This window comes from Haliaeetus leucocephalus, unplaced genomic scaffold, assembly GCF_000737465.1.
Source record: "Haliaeetus leucocephalus isolate CR32 unplaced genomic scaffold, Haliaeetus_leucocephalus-4.0 Scaffold192, whole genome shotgun sequence".
Classification (NCBI taxonomy): domain Eukaryota; kingdom Metazoa; phylum Chordata; class Aves; order Accipitriformes; family Accipitridae; genus Haliaeetus; species Haliaeetus leucocephalus.
The window spans coordinates 604,606-623,209 of NW_010972628.1; the positions used below are offsets into that span (position 1 = coordinate 604,606).

Sequence of the window (18,604 nt, forward strand, 5' to 3'; positions counted from 1 at the left end):
CCGCCGCCGCCGCTTCCCGTCCCTATGGCCGACCTGGAGCTCTTCGGTAGTCAGCAGCAGCCGATGGCGGCCGTCGATAACGGGGCGCTGGACGGCGCCGAGGAGGATCCTGCCGCCGCTTTCCTGGCGCAGCAGGAGAACGAGATCGCGGGCATCGAGAACGACGAGGGCTACAGTATCCTGGACAGCGGCGAGGTGCCGTCGGCGCTGCAGGTTCCGGAGGGCCCCGACTCGGGTACGCGCGGAGGGGCCCCGCGAGGGGAGGCGCGGCGTCCGGCGGGTGGGGCGGGGAGGAGAGCGGTCTCGGCCTGGCGGGGCTTCGCAGCTTCCCTTCTCCCTCGGAGGCCCCGTGACCGGGAGGTGGCGGTGCCGGCGGGGCCCCCGCCTCGGCTTTCTGTCCGGAGCACATGCTGCCTGTGAGCCGGGCCTGCCTGCCCGGGGATGGTCCCGGGATCAGGTCCGGGCCGTGCAGGCATGCTGCCTTGGTCGTCCTGGGTGTGTTCTGCCTCGTGTAAGTTATCTCTCTGCTCCCTCAAATGGGGTGGTGTTTATATCTCCTAAAGACGCCTGGGTGCCCAGGCTTGCTGAAGCGTAGCCTGTCGAGAACACTGCTGAGTAACACTGATCCCTTTCTAATCCAGGAGCCAGCCTGAAATGAAGATCCACTGAAACCAGAATAAGTCAGTAGGTTGTGTCCTGCCACTTGTGTTTCTGTCTTCAGCGGCAGCGATCCTAGTCTTAAAGTATGCTAGCAGTTGAGCTAATGTTTACTTTTACTAAGCCTCTAGCCTTTGTTCCTTGGTAACCTTTGTACTGAATGTGAGAAAACTGGCACTGCAGAACCCCGTTAGATTTAGAGGAGGGTGGCTATGTATGTTGGGAACTGGAGTTTAGTGTGTTTTCAGTTAGTCTAACAGTAGCTAAAGCAGCTCTGAATGAACACTTCTGATTACAAAAAGTTTAGGTTTTTTAGTGGAAGTCTAAGTGGAAAGGAGTTGTGAATGTAGGATGGTGCTGCACTTAACTGAAGTTTCAATGCTCTTGGAAGACTTTACTTATGCTTGTCACTGGGTCCATAGGAACATATTTGCTCTCATGTGACATTCCTTTGTCACTTCAGGAAGATGCCACTCTTCAGGCTAAGTTGAATAACTTTGCTCCCCGGTTCAGTCTTGGAACATCTTTAGAATTAAGTCTTCACCATGTAACTTGATTTCTGAAATTACTGGCATATCTTATGTATGAGCGTGCAGGATCATAGTATCGCTTGGAATAAAGCCAAACTAGATAAACTGAGTAATGGAGACCTGCTGCTTCCCGTGCTTATTTAGTGGTAGTGCAGCCCTTAGAGTCAGCTCATTCTTGAAGTTCAAAACATACAGACTACATACTTCCTGTAAAAACGGTGTTTGCAGGGGAGTAACTTGCTCAGGCACTAGAAATGAGGATAATCGTTATCAGAACACTATCCTGTTTTGATATCAGATGTAACTTGACTTCCATATTCTATGTATAGTGCAGAAACAGACACAGTGGACACTTCCCCTCTTACTTTCTGAAGCCTCAGACAAGCATTATGCCTTATATGGTCTTTACATTCCAAACAGACTCTGGAACGTTAAAGTAGTTCTTTGAGGACTAATTTCTTTGGAGAAAGTTCTGACATCAGCCTTTCTCACAAGGTGCTAGAACCAACTAGATCTGTACCATCTCTACATGCATGCAATGTGGCTGTTGCAGAGTGATTCCTTGTCAAAAAGTCAACTTGTTAAATACTTCTGGATTGGTTTGATATGTAAAAGTAGTTCTTCAGCTGCTTTTCAAGAGTTTTTTTTCTCAAGACACGTAAGTTGACTTATCATGGAATGCAAGACTGTTATTGGAGAATTTTCTCTAGAAGGAAGGTCATAAAATAATGAATATGGTAATATGATCTAAGGATCTGGGAAGTCGAAGTGATCTGTATGTCTTCTGCCTTGCTTGTATGCACTGGGATTGCATTTATTCTCTGGCCTGTTAAATAGGCATAGCAGGTTGTGCTTGTGGACTTCTGGTAGTCCCATTTTTTAGCAGAACATCCATTTGTTGACTGTCGGAGCCTGTACTTGCTCCCTCCTTGTTAAAAAGTGCGGACTGCAACAGTACAAAATGTAGTGGTTCAGGCATGATGACAAATGATCTAATGACTTCTGTTTCCATTTGTGTTTGAGGTTTCTTATCTCATTGGTATCCTAACAAATAGCAGACAGCTCTAGTCCATATTAGTTCACTGAACTGTTATGTAAGTATGTTAATTATGTAATTATGTTAAATAGGTGGATGCAAATTTATTCTTGAAATAATACAAAGTCTTATGTAAATCTGTAAGCATTGTGATCAGGGATTTGTGGATTTACTTTTTTTAACTGTAACCTTTTTGAACTCCTTATTTACAGGTCTGTTGGATAAGTTTTCTTTCTAAAGACTGGGCCAAAAGTCATAACTCAGGTAGCTCTCAGCTGAAGTTTGAGGATCTTAACTTCAAATATTGTGAGGAGGAGTCACCAAGTTCCTGAAATACATTTGTGAGAAACATGGTGTCTCACACAACAAACAGTTTTTAAATTGCAGCCTCTTAAAAAAAAAAAGTTTAGACAAATACATGGACAGTAGTGAACTCCATGAACTGTTAATATCAATATCAAAAACCTGATATTAGTGTATATTTCTGTTAATTGTAGTAATGGTGGATACTGGGTGAGTGTGGGGGGAACGGCAGAATGTTGCCAAGCTCATGTGTCTCACTCAGAAAACAGGAGGGACTGTATAAATCAAGTAATACAGTGCTGTTGCCTAGTTATTAGTAACTTGGTCTTTTATGAGATTTTGGTGATAAATCAATGCCTGCATTTGTTCACACTCAAATTCTTCAATTCTCTCCAGTCTGACTGTACTAGGTCTTCAGGTTATAGCAGTTGACTTGCTATGTCCTCTGAGCAGGAGAGAGTGAATTCAGGTTGAAGTGTGTGGCTTCTAGAACCTCTATGTCAATACAAAAACCTTGTGACAGCTTGTCAAGTAGCTTCTTGTGGAGAATTACATTCAAAGACAAGCAGTTTTAAATGTTAACAATCATGGAAATATGCACAGATTTAATGTAGGCTGTCTAGTCTCAAACACTGCCTTCACAGTTTCAAGCTCTGTCATTTTTATATGAACTTGAATGAATGAAGTTTCTCCAGCTTCTGAAGAGGCTCAGGAGCCTTTCTAGCAATTAAGAAACTTAACTGCGCTTGGTAGTTTGTCCATAAACCACATTTAATAGCCTTTCAGGGACTGATTATCAACTCACTTGAAAATTATTTAGGAAAGAATTGTTTTCTTCCTGTCTGCTCTAGTTAGCACCACAGACAAAAAGAGTTAACTTGTTTGTGACTATTGATATTTTTTCTTAATCATTTGAATGGCTATGGTTCTGGGTTTTCCTATGCAATCAGTATCTTGAGGCTTCAGAACACCATAAGGTAGGACTGAGAAAGGTATAATAAAGGGATGGTATCTGTTTAACTTGTATTTGCTGTCTTGTGGTGGTATTGCATTATTATAAAGCTCATGGCAGAAAAAACTATTTTTCTGTTTACAAGAGAATACTATATCTATTGGGAAATTACAGAAGCTTTTATGGCACAGCGTTATGGCAGAGAGAGGAAGATGTGCTCTAGTACTAGCCTATTTAATATATTAAAAATAAGGGAATTCTAATGAGTTTTGGTATGACAGCAGGTTAGAACTAAAACACAGGAAAAGCGCTTTTCCTGACCTGCTTGCCTTTATTTTGCACACAGGTGTGAGAATGAGTTATAGCTAGAAAACCTATTTCTGCCGCAGTTTCTTGGATAACTATCTAAACAAAAACTTTGGAGGAGATTTCTTCTTTCTCATCCTCTTATGGATGAGACATAGGTGAAGTGGAAGCATGATCTGTGCCCAAGGGAAAAAGGATAGGAAACTAGGCCTTGAGTGATGAAGTTACTTAACCTTATGCCAGAATATATTAAACTTGGTTATGTTCTTCTGTTGTTTTAACTATTGCTACAGGTTCACTCAAAGTAGCAATGAAGAAGTAGAGTACTTATTGTTTAAAAGAGATGTTGAAAGTAGGTCATAAAAGTACTTTTATGAATGGTCATATTGAAGTTCATTTCTCCATTTCTCCTGCATGAGGATATTTTCCAAAGCATAGCTGGGTAGGAAGACCTGAGGAGAAACTAATCCATGTGTTAAACTGTTGGACTTGTGTTAGAAGAGCTACCTCTCCAAAAAGGGAGCTCCCTCTGACTCTTCTGATAGCTGTTGTCTTTTGCATTGAGGTAAGACTTTCAGAGAGGCTAGTGAACAAGGCTAAGCAAACTTCCTTTTATGCCAAGTAGTACTGAGTCTAGTATTAATGCAGGTAGTTGCCCTGAGAGTAGTTGATCATCATTGTGATATGCCTCTGAAGCTATATGTTGACTTGTAGGACTGAAGTGACAAAACTGTTGTATTTATCTTCAAGCTACCCAGCCCTTTCTTTTGTAAGCTGTAGTATATGTGGAGGGCACTGATTCTAGCTGTCTGTTTCTGCCAAGCTTGGCTGTTATTTCTCTCCTGTGAATGCAAGGTAGCTGATAGGGCTTATCCTCTCCGAACCCTTCCAGACTCTGAAAACTATATGGGTTGCTGGGTGGAAGTTCGTTATTACTTATTGTCAGGTTGTGTTACAGAAATGTAGATGTTTGGATGTGTTCTTTCTAACAGTATCCTTAGAAATAAAGCTTTACCTTAAGTTCAGAAGCAAACACCAAGGAATATGGATCATTACTAACTAGAATAGTTCTAAGTGTGCAATGTTAACTTCAGGACCTTCAAGGTGCAATACTGTGATAGAATTGGATGGATTCTGAAGCCAGTAGAGAGCTCTTATTGTTCATGGCCAATAAAAACATGATGAGAGATAGCAGTAACAGTATTTAGGCTTTTTCTGTGGGAAGTTGGGCATTAAATTACATGTTTCTGTGGACAAAGAAATCTGATACACAGCTAGCATTGATTACTGATATGAAGGCTGGCAAGCAGATAGTTTTTCTAGACTTCATACTGAATTACACAAACACTGAGACTGGAGAGCTGAAATCAAAGAATGTTTGACTATTGGTCTTGTTCTGGTTAGCATACTTCCTTCCATACGACAGCATACTGGTACAGTGCCATTTCCTTTTCTGCTTGCAATATGCTCAGTCAGCATGCTGACTGCATCTTAAACACAGTTCCAGGGAGCTCAAAACAGATGGGAAGTTTGTTTTAACATCTTTAATGCTTCTGATGTGGGTGCCCTCTGGAAACACCTATCTCTGTGCCAGTTAGTGGCTGTTTCTATGCAGAATAAAAGCGGCCCTGAGACAAACATCTGTTTTATCTCAGCTGCAGCCCTCAGCAATGGTGGTGTTCCTTTTACCTCAGCAGACTACCAGCCTGAGTAGTGAAGACCTTAATGAATGTTTTTTAGTGTAACAAAAAAACTTAATCATATTATCACAGTTCTTGGAAGAATCTTTAAGACTTACTAGCCCTCTCACCTAGGTGGTGAGTCAGTGCTACCCAAGGAGTCTCTGTCATGAAACAACTGCCTTCCTTCTCGAGGTGAGAACTACATATATTTAAAGGCTAGCCTCTCTTGGGTGTTCTAGCAATAAACTTATGTCTGCAGTTTGATTGTCTGAATGTGTGAATTGCTCTCTGCTCTTCCAAGGTAAACAGAGTGGGCAGCTGGCTTATTCAAGCTGTTAATGTCAATATGAGTTATAGTCCCTGGCTTCGCTTTAATTCCAGCCCTGTCAAAAGAAGGTGAACAGCTGCAGCATGCGTCTGTGGTGCAGATGGACTTAAATTGAAGGACAGTGAAGTGTAGGCATGTTTTCTTTGTGGGCTTTAGTCTTCATAAACCTATTTAGTAGAACTGTTAATTGTAGCTGTAACTGCCCAAGTCAGTGTATGTGCAGTGATGTCTACAAATGTGCTCTGAGGGAGCATCCAGATTGATGTTAAGTGATGTGCAGGGTAGCTGCTGTGAAGCAGACAGAAGCTGTTAGCTTTACGTGCCTCTCAAACCAGTTCTTTCTAGCTCCTGTAACTTGCAGAGGAGTAGCAATTAAACAAAGTAGCTACAACCTTTCAGATATAGGAGTCTAGTTATAAAAGATGAGGTTCTCATAACTGGAAAGCTAGTTTTCGTTAACTTGAGTCTTCCCCTACTGAAGTTAGTAACTATGTTCTTGGAGACTAGTATCTTCCAACTTAACTACCATGTTTGAACTGATGACTTTACAGTCCTTTACCTAATACAGTTAATGATTGCTATTCAGAGCTCAGTGATACGGACTTAATACTTGCCTAGTTCCCTGATAAAGGAGTATGAAGAGCTTCCTGTGTGCCATTAACACTGCTCGTGTGAAACTGGGGCATACATAGCCACGAAGAAATAGAGGATACTGCAGCACAGTGCTCTTAGTTTTAGGTGAATTATCTATCTTATTTAAGAAGGTGGTGCAAAATAACTTGATTTTCTGCTTACTATTGTGTGACTTTGGTACAGTATCTTCTTTCATTGAAGAGCGTTTTAACATGGTGGAAACGCTTCTGTGTGATAAGTTTATCCATGGTGGCATTATGGGTGAGACAAAGGTAGTAACATGACTTGTTATATCACACAGGCAGATGTTACTTAGCACTGTTCCAGAGAGAAGCCTTCCTGAGATTTAGAAGTTCTGGAAAATCTTGGTATGTTTTGCATAGTCTGGAGATTTAAATAGTTTCACAAACTCAAATGTTTGTCTTGCAACTGACATATGTTCCCTATGGCTGTGTTTTAATAAGGTGAAATTTTAGGGTTCTGTGGCAAAGATTCCTAGACGATCCTGTTCCTGAGGCTCTACTGCCAGTGTCACTTCAGTGGGAGTAAGGCTGCAGCTGAAGTGGGAAGCTATCAAACATGTCATCACAGAAGGTAGCAGAAAGGTGACTTTGCTAGGAATGTTAGCTATATCTTTTGAGCTGATTAGGAATTAGGAGGTAACCAAACTAGGATAAGAATTACTAAGTGTTAGCTGCAGGATTGTTAATCTTTCAGGTAGAGACTAAAACTGTGAGAGTCATGCTGCTTAAATTCTGTACAGTTGTTGAGTAGTCACCTTCTAAGACAGGGAGGAGAAAGTGGGAGTAACTTTAGAACACTGTCTGTGGCAGCTTCTCAGCAGTATCAGCTCTGCTGTTTGTGTAGTCTGAAGCATGATCTCAAGATGAAGAAATGAACTTATATTACTGGTTCTGTAGAATAATGGCTCACTTGCTTTCTTGTGCCTATCCGGTAAAGTGCAGACATAAGGAGGTGACCCTGCAGGGTTCAAGTAACACTCTTTGCATAACTCCACATTAGATACTCTAGTAAAGCTTTCCATACAATTTACGGAAATCAGTAAATCTGGCTGTTCTGTCTTTTCTCAAATGGCTAAACTACAGTCACTTCTTTACAGGTGCTGTTGATGGAGTGGTTAATGGAGATGTCTATCAGGTAAGACAGAAATATTCCGTACTTAGAATGTGCTGTTCTACTCTGAGAACTTTACCTTAATCTAGACTAATACTTCCCATTTCTTGTCTCTAATGTACTTTTATCTCACCTCTGAGGAGGAACTTCTATTCTGGTAGCTTATCTCATAAAGCTGTTAATGCTCTTAATATGCCCCTCCTCTGAACTTAGAGGCAGCTTAAAGCAGCAGTCCATTTTGAATTATGACTTAATAGGACATAACCACTGTAAGCAGACTGACAGGCTCTGTTGTATGACTTAGTGTTGACTTGCCACTAGCTAATAAGCTGAAAGCATCCTCTGACTACCTAGTTTAAAGCCAAGTTTTCTGAATTACTTATTCTTTAAGGATAATTCTTGCATCCTGGTTGTCTTACCAGGATTCGTCTTACAAGGTGCTGACTGAAAACATTATACACTTAGGGATATAAAGTTGCATGAAATTAAGCTGCTGGCTAAATAGCTCGATCATAGTATGAAACCATGTTAGTCAGCCATGGTAATGAAGGAAGGAGGAGATACTTGCTTTATTAGTGTCAGAGAGGAATGAGGCATGAGGCAATCCCTGTGTTGTAACTGAATTTCACACCAGCTTGGTTAAGGCATTGTCATGGCCTGGTATCATATTTGGCTGGATAGCCCTGATTAAATGAATGCTTGGGAACAGGGCAGCATATGAGCTACTTCTCCATAGAGTTTTAAGTGAACACTGAGCTTTGTGGAGACACAAACAGCTTTCACTGCTGCTAAAATTTTTATATTCTCACCATTGCTGTGAGATTGATGAGAAAAGGTGTCTTACTGGCCCTTTTTGCTTCCTTATACAACAGAAGGTAGATGAAATATCTTGATTTTCTGTTTGCAGTTCTAAGTGACCAGCTGCTTTGGTTGATAGAACTTCATCTTAATAAGGAAGAATAGACTGAATGGGCTATATATAACTTTTGTTTTAGCTACTTGTAACTAGTTTGGCCCTGCAATTGGCCAATTCATTTTGGGTTCGATTGAATGTGAAGCCTGGTGCTGTTGCACCATCCTAGCTCCTTCTCTTTGCATTATTCCTTCATTGAGGGCTACAGGAGGTCCAAAGAGGGGCAAGATGCAGCTGAATCTGTTGTCAGCTGCAATCTATGTGGTACTGTCAGGAGTGGTATTTCTTAGGTCTTTTAATAGTAGGGTGAACCAATAAAAGTTGTTGGACTTGGAGTATCCTCTGTGGTAAATAGCACAATATTCATTAGCTTTGCGAATCTGGTGTATTGTCATAGCCTTTTTCATTGCAAGTCTTTAAGCTATTGTATAGTAAAAAGTATGCTAGTAATCACGCTGTTTTGATGCTTAAATGTTGAAATACCCCTTGTGTTCTAAGCTGCACACAGCAATCTAAATTCTGTAATATCTTTAAAGGACATTGGCTTTTCATATCAGTTCAGTTTGCAAATGTCTCTGAAGTAGACAAATAAGTTACAGAGAATGTTTTAAACTCCTGTGCATGAAATGGTAAAAAAATAAAATTACTTTCACAGCAAATATTAAGGTGAAATTAACTGGATGTTCTCTAGGCCTACAACTGCATAGTGAGGTGCTAGGCATTGTCTTCTGCCTTCTTCAGGCATAGAGCTCTGGCACAGTTTGACTTCGCAGTCAGCTTGAATTTGTGTTTGATCATTGATTGCTGAATTAATGAATTCAGTCCTGAATTAATTTGCTTCAATCCTACTATAGTTTGTGGCAAGACGTTTTTCATGTTAATGGTGGAAATGTGTTATGTGCTCAGTTCAAATAGTCTAATTTTATGTAGCTAGTAGGCAGTTATCTGAAATATTCAGTTGTCATGTATAAATGACATTACTGTTCCTTCCCTTTAAGGAGAGTAATGGTCCAATAGACTCCTATGCTGCCATATCCCAAGCAGATCGACTGCAGTCAGAACCAGAGAGTATTCGTAAGTGGAGAGAGGAACAAAAGGAGCGTCTGGAGCAACTTGGTAAGGGGGGATGTTTGTTGCTGTGGTGTTCTTTCTTGTGAGTAACTTAGTGGCAGCTTCTTAAGCAGCAGAATTCTCAACCATGGCTTCTGGCTTTTGGGAATCTAACATGCTTCTTGAGTTTGAGCAGCAAGTCTGGATGAGTCTTCCAGTAAGCAGACTTAATACTGGTGTAGGAATTGGCAAGCAAGTGGCTTTCTGAACCTTAAGAGTATTCATGTGGCCTGCTCTTTACTTGCAAATAAGCTGACAGAAAATGAACAGCTTTTATCAGTAGAAAAGAGTGAATAAATACTGTGGCCATCAGCACTTTTTTCAAAGGATAAAGTTTGCTCATTTTGTAATTGCTGAGGCTGTCTGTCACATGGATCTTAATCTAATAGCTAAATTAAGTAATGTACTAGTAACTAAAATAAATACTGTTGTCAAATGCAGTGATACCTACCTGTGGACAGCTTCTAAGAGCCTACAAACTGGTATGCTTTCCACTTACATTAGGGAGGAGGCTTTGCTTGAAACTGTTAGGACAGAATCTTCTGTACAATGTGAATCTGGATAGAGCTGAGCCTGTTGCTCCTCTTCTGGGCTAGTTACAGCAGATACATGTCGAGTACCAGGCTAACTTTGTCTAAGCACAGAGGCTTTACTGAGCTTTGTTCTAGCACTAGCATAGCAAGGTGACTTGTTTCTGTTTCTGAACAGTTTGCAGGCCAACAGACTTACTGAATCAGTCTACAAATACCTACCCTAAACTGAAGTGGACTGTGCCAGTTCTGCAGCAGAGGCATTCTGTTTGGCTAATCCTCTGAATGTTCATGATATTTAAGAGTTCTCATGGCCTAAATCAGGAAAGCTCCTAACCCTTATCTGAGTAGATAAGCAACTGTCTTGTACTAGAGTGCACCCTGAGCCATCAGCTGAAATGTTAGCAAGATCCAGCTGCAACAAACTGACAGATCAATTCTTAAATCTTCAGATGCCAACTCACGGAAGCAGGAAGCAGAATGGAAGGAGAAAGCAATAAAGGAGTTGGAGGAGTGGTATGCAAGGCAAGATGAAAAGCTCCAGAAAACAAAAGCCAGCAACAGGTAAGGTTTCTCCAACCATCTGAAGAGTTGTGGTACTGGATATGAAAGTAATGGGGGAGGGAGGTTAGAATACTTCTAGTATGTCCTAATGCACTAGTCCTTCAGATCATTAGAGTAACCTCTCCTACTAAGAAATGGGTCTCCAGTGGTAGACTATCTTTTTAAGTTTTTTTAGAATCTAGATTAAATGTTCAAGAATAGCAACAGAAAGCATTAAGATAAGGAACCAGAATTGCTGAAGATTCCTTAAGACACAAAGTTTGAATGTGGCCAGAAAAAGTTTAATCTACCCACTTGTTTGCATGCTTCTAGTGCACAGGTCTTCAGTGACTGTAATTACCTACCTTGAGACTAGCAATCTTACTTGCTGTCTTTGGAACACATGGAAGTGGCCTTCTAGTTAGTCTTTGCTAAAAGTTATTTCATTAGATATCTTAAAAACTTTGGCTGCTGCTTTTGGAAGTGTTTGATAAATAACCTGGCTCAGTTCTGCTAGAGAAGAACTAAATGATGACTTGTGTCTATGTTAGGTTTGAATTGACTAATTATGGGCCCTGGGGCAGAAACTAATGACTGGGCTGCTGGTTTAGTAAGCTCTTACACTTTCTTAGAGGTTCCCTTTGGAATTTTGACTACAAGCTACATAAAGGTAAATGTGATAGTACTGACTTAATACTACTTGGATCTCTATTTCTGACCTAGGGTTGCCAGTGTAATTCTGTCCAGGTAATCGTCAGGGTTGCTTTATACTTTGGGAACCCACAGACTTTGAGATGAGTTGTTTTTTTGAAACACCAGTTTTCTTATCAAAACGGCCAGCAGGTTCGTCTTGAGTAAGTAGAGTCCTAGGTAGACTCTACTTCTTACTAAAGGAAGAAAGGAGCCTATACTTCCTACAGAATTACAGATTTGACACTGCCTTTACTGAGGTACAGTCTTTTGGTTGGGCCAAGAAAGGGAAACAGGATTGGCACTCTTCTAGTTGGTGGCCAGAGCTCATTATAAACCCCATAGCTTTTTATTGTGGCCAGTGTTGGAGTGCAGGGTATGCATTCTGGAGCAGGGTCCATTTAACAACTGTTGTGCAGAAGGAGTGTTTGGCATTCTCATCAGCCTGGTGAGATCTCTCTCCTAATGGTAGTTTCTGTCCACTGGAAGTAGCCTAATGCTAACACTGGGAATCCAGTCCTAAACTAGCTGGTCCAAACTTCTAGGATGTAGCAGAGCTTTTGTGTTGCCCCTCTGAGGCAATGGCTTAATTGATACATTCCATGTGGTAGCTGCTTTTCTGTTACAGTAAGCCTAGGTGATACAAGGCTAATGTGCTTGTTAAAACTGCCTTCAGCTGTGTTCCATACTTCTCATCCTTATCTCTTTTCTCCTGCCTGCTTGCCTGCCTGTTGGACTACTTGCTACCTAGGGTGGCAGATGAAGCTTTCTACAAACAACCCTTCGCTGATGTGATTGGTTATGTGTATGTTGCTTAACTACTAATTCTGTTTGCTAGTCACCTAGGTAATGGAGGATCAGAAATAGTGCTGAATGCCTGAAGGTAACTTCTGAATATTTCAGGGCAGTATAAGCTAATAAAAGTGAATAGCTTTTACTTTTTAGACTGACTCTGATCTGCAGTATTAAGTACAGTTTTCCTGTAAGGATCCCATACACTGCACAACATCCAGCACTTTCAGATTAAGTCATGTAGTATACATAGCACTAGAATTTTGGTAATGACTTCAGTAGCCTTTAGGTGTAAGGGTTTACAGTTGTTTTCAGGCCAGTGAACACTGCTTAGCAAGATGCTTTGCTGGGTATGTGGGTTAGCGTCTGCAGTCTCAAATGGGTGCTGTATTTAGTCCTAGTCACTTCTACAGAGAAGCACAAAGTCTAACTCTGCATTCTCTGTAGTATGCATTGAGCTCCTGATTGGTGCTCATTTGCCTACATAATCAGAAAAATATTCAAGCAATGCTTGCACATAAAGCTCCACAAGCCAAGGAAGGTAGAAGGCAATCACCTGCTATAAAACAGGGTAGAAGAGGTGTGTGCATATAGAAGTAGGATGCTGTTAGAGAACAGATGAAAAGTACAAGAGGGTGGTATTGGAAAATCAGCATTAGCTGCTGGGGGAACATTTAGGAGCAGCTCTGTGTAGACATTTTGCCAGCCTAATAGATCAATGAGAATATAGCCATGACTTTCAAGCCCCAAAGAGTATGCTAGGTTCTGTGGGGTGGAAGGATTGCAGTGTTCATTGGCTTGTTCTTGTATCTTAATTTCTTTCCTTAATTTGTAGTCTTGAATTGAGTGTGGCCATGTCATATTCTGAGGTGACACCTTTAGAAGGTGTATTGGTGAGCCATGGCGTGGCTTTGAGTGCATTAATGTTGAAGGTCCAGTGTGGAATTTTACCTAACTGTAGATGGATGTAAACAAAGACTTGTGAAATGATGGATTTACAGGTGGTGGTTGACTTTTCTGAAGTCTTTTGGAGTTGATTTTGATAGATTATTTTTTCAGATAAACCCCTTATTTTCATATATCCAATGCAAATGTGCAGTTTAAGTGCTGCAGAATGAAATTGGCAGCCTGTTTTCCTGAATGTAGGCTAAGCTACTAGTGCATGCTCAGCCAGCTGATCATCTGCATTAAACTCATTCTCATTTTCTGTATCTGACTTAAACTTTCTCTCCTTGTTTCTTTTCTTCTCTTCACCTTTAAGCACAAACATAAATCATCCTTGCTACAGCCTAGAACAGTTAAGTAAAAAAATCTTCACTGCCCCTTAAAAGCGTCATGTCACATAAAGTAGCAGTGTTGTAGTGACCCTTGTCTTCAGTGGTGTCTGTAACCTTATCATCCCTGTGAACAGTGCTGAACCCTCATGGGAGAGTCATCTTCACTGCTTTTTCTGTACTGCTTGTTGGAGTAGATGGATTTGGTTTGATCTCTTGATGCTTACTGCTCTTGCACTCAGGCAGCTCCCAAAGCCCCACAGTTCATGTAAACCAGATGCTGCAGTGTTATCCCTCTATTAAAGCAATGCTGTTGGCAGCATAGCAATGCCAAAATGATACAGCTGGGAAGCCACTGGCACTAACCTGTACATCATATACAAAGCCTCCTTAGAGTCTCCTCAGGGGAGAGCAGGGGAAATGTGTTTATCCTGTGAGCTGACCTCAAACAAGTCATCTCCTCTGCCAAGACATGCTTTAGCCTATAGCACCCACAAGCATGTGATTAATGACTTAAATTCCTTTTGATTCATGCTGCTTCACTACTGCATTGGGAATCATCAGCAGATAGTTTTATGATGGCCTGTAGGCCTTTGGGCTGATTTAAATCCTCAAATGGAATCTGTTTTAAGACATGCTTGCAGGGAGTTGTAAATTTCCAGTTGGCAAGTGTCCAACAGAAGCCATGAAGTGGCAGAGGCTAGTTAAGACTTGGGCATTTCTCCATAAATAAAATGCCTATGTAGGAGTATTTGACTTCCTGGAAGTTTGTGTGGTGACTCCTTAGGCAAAGACTCAATAGCTGTTCTTAAAACCAAACACCTGTATTCCAACATTTTACACAGCAATCCTCTACACTGCTTGTGCATAGCATACTACTGCAACCTACTTTCATCTCCAGGGTTGGGGCAGTGGGAGCTTAAGTAGCCATAATGTTCACAAGCAGCTGTCAAGTCACATTTATGAAACATGCTGAAAGAAACTGCATCCTGTAAGAGGGAAGAAGTGCCTTATATGTTGGGCATTAACGCAAGGTGCATTGCATTGCTTTTAGGGCAGCTGAAGAAGCCTTTGTGAATGATGCAGAAGACATTTTTCCAGGCACTGAGTGGGAACGTGTGGCTCAGCTCTGTGACTTTAATCCCAAGTCTAGTAAGCAGGCAAAAGATGTGTCCCGCATGCGTTCAGTTCTCATCTCACTCAAGCAGGCTCCTCTGGTTCGCTGAAGGAGAGCGCAATGGAAACACTACAAATGCAACATCTTAACCTTACTCAGAGAAGCTATGTTTGCAGTAATTGGATTAATTGTTTCAATGTTTTTTTTGGACCAAACCTCATGATGTATCTAGAGCTGATCATTGTTTGATTGCATGTTCTTCCTCATGTTTCCTTTCTGTGTCTGAAATGGGAGAACCTCCAAAACTGTAGTCTCTGTGCTATTGTGCACTGAGATGTCACTTCCCACATTACTGATATTAAAGATCTGTTAAACAGAAAAATGTGTTGACTTTGGATTAATTAAGAAAGTCTCCTTCTCCCTTTTGACAAGGGGTGTTTGAATTCAGTGTGAGCAAGCATTTCTCTTAATTACTAATGATTTCACCTTGCTAGTGACTGACCAGCCAGCAATGTTCCTGGTCTCTTGAGAGGCTGTCCTGTTTGTCTCTATAAGCTCTTGAGACCTTTAGTTTAAAAACTGCTTCCCTATCCAATTTATCATACAAGATAGAAGCTCTAGGAAACTGGAGCAGCAGGCTTAAGGAGCTTACCTCACTTCCAGTGGAACTGAGGACACTGCCTTCTGAAGGTAAGCAGTTCTCTGGTTTTCTGCTGTCACTCCAGCTGCAGATCTTAGGCTAGAAATACATTACAGGGCACTGAGTAGTTAAAGCCTTTGATATTCTACTGCATATTCTATTTGCCATGTAGTCAACACTGGCTTCATATGCAAAGTCCTGTTGTGCAGAGGCTTTTTGGGTGTGTTTGATCTGCATCCTTGTCCTTACTAAGTCTTGCAGATGCTTTCTTCCACCAGTGTGGTGGACTGGAGATTTGGAAAGAAGGGAAGACTTGCTTTTACTGCTGCTCATCTACTGGGTTGGAGCTCTGTCTGCCAAGGTGGTTGAATTTGAAACAAACTGATCCAGAAAATCTCTGTTCTGCTGCCTCCTTGGCTCTCTAATCTCACCCAGCATTCACAGGGGCTGTATTCTAGCCTTGCTTTGGTAAGACTTACCTTAAGTGTCTGTCTTGTAAGAATAGTCTGTTCAGTCTCATACATTATTTTACCATTATATCAAAGATACAGTGGCTTAACTAGTGTGTAGCAGAATTGCTTTAATACCTTTTGTGTACAAGCCGGAAGGTTAGTCCAAGCAGCTTGAAGAGGGCTGCAGATGCAGATTAAAACTTACTAATGCTCATGGAGTTGTTGCACAGCAACTGTCTTACTAGCAGCTGTGTCCCATTGGTGAATAAGATATTGAACAAATGGTTGCCAGTTGGGCTTCAATAGTTAAGGTGTACTTTACTGTTGTCTGTAGTGACTGGAGCTATTCCCATGTTTGCAAGTGTATTCACAAGCTACTGATAAGTGGTGATGAAAATGAAAGTAGACTACAGGTCTGGAAGCTTAATTCCATGGAAGATTAAAGCAGGAAAATATTTTCTGAACTGCACAGGGATACCACAGGTGAGTTTAATAGGACTGAAGCACAAAGCAAGTCCATAGAATAGTGATACTCAATGGTAGCCTTGCCCAATTATGCATGCACCTTGACTGGAAACTTCCTTTCTTCTAGTCATCCCAAAGCTCTGCAAACAAAGGCTTCTAAAATGGTTTGGTAATTCAATAAACAAAACTCCACTGCATTAAATACACAATGTTTAAAATGTTAATTTCAATTTACTGGAATTTGAAAGATCAGATTAGAGGGGTTCCTGCACACTGAGTTATGGAACTGATTAATCAAGACACTGTCCTATCTCATAGGACATTTTATCTGTGCTAAGGGCATGGTTTTGAGCTGAATCCAAGAAAATGGGCAAAGACTCTCAAATTCAAGATGAAAGCAATGTTACAGAAGTTAAAGCAGTGTTTTATAAGCTGGGTTTGCAGGTGCTAACCATGTGTCTGCAGTTCTCTTGTGTATACCATCTAGCTGGAACACTTAAGCAGCTCTTTGGGTTTTGGTTACCTCCTAGATCTTGTGCTGAGATTTTGTAGATTCTGTCTTCTGCCTTAATTTTATATTCAAGCATGCTAGCTCACTGGCTCCCTCCTACCTCCTGTATCAGTGCTGTTGCAGAATGACAGAAAGGCTGAGGTCGGAACGGACCTCTGGAGGCCATCTGGTCCAATCACCCCTGCTCAAGCAGGGCCATCTAGAGCTGGTTTTCCAGGACCACATCCAGTCAGCTTTTGAATATCTCCAAGGAGAGAGACTACCATCTCTTTGGGCAACCAGTGCCAGTGCTCAGTCACCCTCATGGTTAAGAAGTGTTTCCTGATGTTCAGGAGGAACCTCCTGTGTTTCAGTTTGTGCCCACTGCCTCTGGTCCTGTCACTGGGCACCACTTAAAAGAGCCTGGCTCTATCTTCTTTGCACCCTCCCTTCTATATACATTGATAGTTCAAGGCTGAACAATCCCAGCTCTGCCAGCCTGTCCTCATACAAGAGATGCTCTAGTTGCTTAATGATCTTTGTGGCCCTTTGTTGGACTCTCTCCAGCATGTCCATGTCTCTCTTGTACTGGGGAGCCCAGAACTGAACCCAGCACTCCAGGTGTGGCCTCACTAGTGCTCAGACTTTGTGTCTGAGAATTATTTTAGATACTTAGACCTTGTGGCACTGAGCAAAAGAATCCTCAGCTTTATCTGGGCCAGTTAGAGCCCTTGTCTGTGCTTCTGAACACTGACTTGCTTCCTTCAGAGTCAGCATCTGTCAGTTTTGTGACTTCATGTGACAATTCTCTGCTTCTGGCCTAGTTGAGCATACTCATTCCTGTTTACTGGCCTTAACTTCCCACTGATGCTGCTTATCTCCATAACATGTAGCTGATGCAGAAAACTGAGTTAGTGGAATCTGGAAAAAAACCTGGACACTTCTTATCCTTCGAACAAAACTCCAGATGCATATGCACAAAGATCTCATGCAGCATTGAGAGAAGCTGCAGACTCCTGCTGAATACATCCTGGTATAGAACTTGCTTTGTTTAGCTTGTGATCAGGTGGCAGCCAGCACCCAGCCAGTCTGAAATAATAATAGTGTTTGTTGAGAAGGGGGGTGGAGAGAAGATCATGGGTTCGTTAGAAAATGACAGTGTTGCACCTTCATCCTCTAAGCCTGAGGAATGTGGATAACAGTTTTAAGTAGCCATAAACCAACATGCTATGGCTTGCTTGTTTCTTGCTGATTTATTTTTTTCTGAGCAGCTGGTAAAGATGGAAGGATATAGTTTACTGGCTTGTGTTTTAGAATGGACAAGATGGGTGTCATCTTTGCCAGGAAAGAATTCCTCCAGCAGAAACTGTCATGTGGGCAAGCTTGTTCCTCTGCAGAACTGTTGTGCTGCAGCAGCATGCTGTGGCACTGGGTCATGGTGTGCCTGGGGCTGCAGGGTATCTGCAAGATCCTCAGATGTTACAAGGTTACTGACAACCCAGGCCTTTGTGGTCTGACTTTGTAGGGGATGGTCCATGTGGTATGTTCTGGTCCCACAAAGGGTGGGCTACTCAACACTGTTGAACTCGGGAGTGTTTAATTAGTCTTGCATCAGTAATGCAAGTTTCACTGACAATTATGTGTGATTACAGTGTTGCAATGCCTTTGGCTACAGTCACAAGCACACATTTAATCTTTTGCTTCACCTGGCTGTTTACTGGTTGCAGCTGGTTACCATGTGTAGGAAATTTACCTGGCCTAAGACATGAGGTATGGATAAGGTAAAATCCTACTAGCTTTTTAAAAAGTGCTGTATCCATACTTATCACATGGTTGTGAAATTGAAATTAAAAATAACGGAACCTTTGGAAAAAAATCAGGATATTTCTTCAAAATTTCTCTTTCAATGCTGTCTTCATACACTTTAATTAAGCACAAATTTGGCACTGTATTTGCATTTAGAATTTCTGTGTAATGTGCTTCATGCAAAAAAAGCTGGAAGTATTTGGAACACCTGCAGACACAGA

At 41.5% G+C, this 18,604-nt stretch overlaps 1 protein-coding gene across 4 annotated transcripts; it reads left to right on the forward strand.

Moving 5' to 3' along the window:
• Nucleotides 1–8: 8 nt before the first annotated feature.
• Nucleotides 9–15,622, forward strand: CLTA (clathrin, light chain A). Of its 4 annotated transcripts, XM_010565466.1 has the most exons (7): nt 9–235; nt 7,548–7,585; nt 9,473–9,590; nt 10,567–10,678; nt 12,099–12,152; nt 13,401–13,436; nt 14,468–14,912. In XM_010565466.1, the coding sequence occupies exons 1-7, from the start codon at nt 25–27 to the stop codon at nt 14,637–14,639; spliced, it is 741 nt and encodes a 246-aa protein (XP_010563768.1). In that variant the 5' UTR covers nt 9–24; the 3' UTR covers nt 14,640–14,912. The 4 variants fall into 4 exon arrangements, with proteins under 4 accessions (XP_010563768.1, XP_010563769.1, XP_010563771.1 ...); XM_010565467.1 differs by lacking the exon at nt 13,401–13,436 and having other exon boundaries at nt 14,468–14,905; XM_010565469.1 differs by lacking the exons at nt 12,099–12,152; nt 13,401–13,436; nt 14,468–14,912 and adding an exon at nt 15,432–15,622.
• Nucleotides 15,623–18,604: the final 2,982 nt, after the last annotated feature.

Excerpts from the sequence above, each read along its gene's own strand:
- CLTA (XM_010565466.1), top strand. The coding sequence starts at position 25 with ATGGCCGACCTGGAGCTCTTCGGTAGTCAGCAGCAGCCGATGGCGGCC. Across the intron at positions 236-7,547 it reads TCCGGAGGGCCCCGACTCGG|GTGCTGTTGATGGAGTGGTT; the intron begins GTACGCGCGGAG and ends ACTTCTTTACAG. Across the intron at positions 12,153-13,400 it reads GCTGATGTGATTGGTTATGT|CACAAACATAAATCATCCTT; the intron begins GTATGTTGCTTA and ends TTCACCTTTAAG.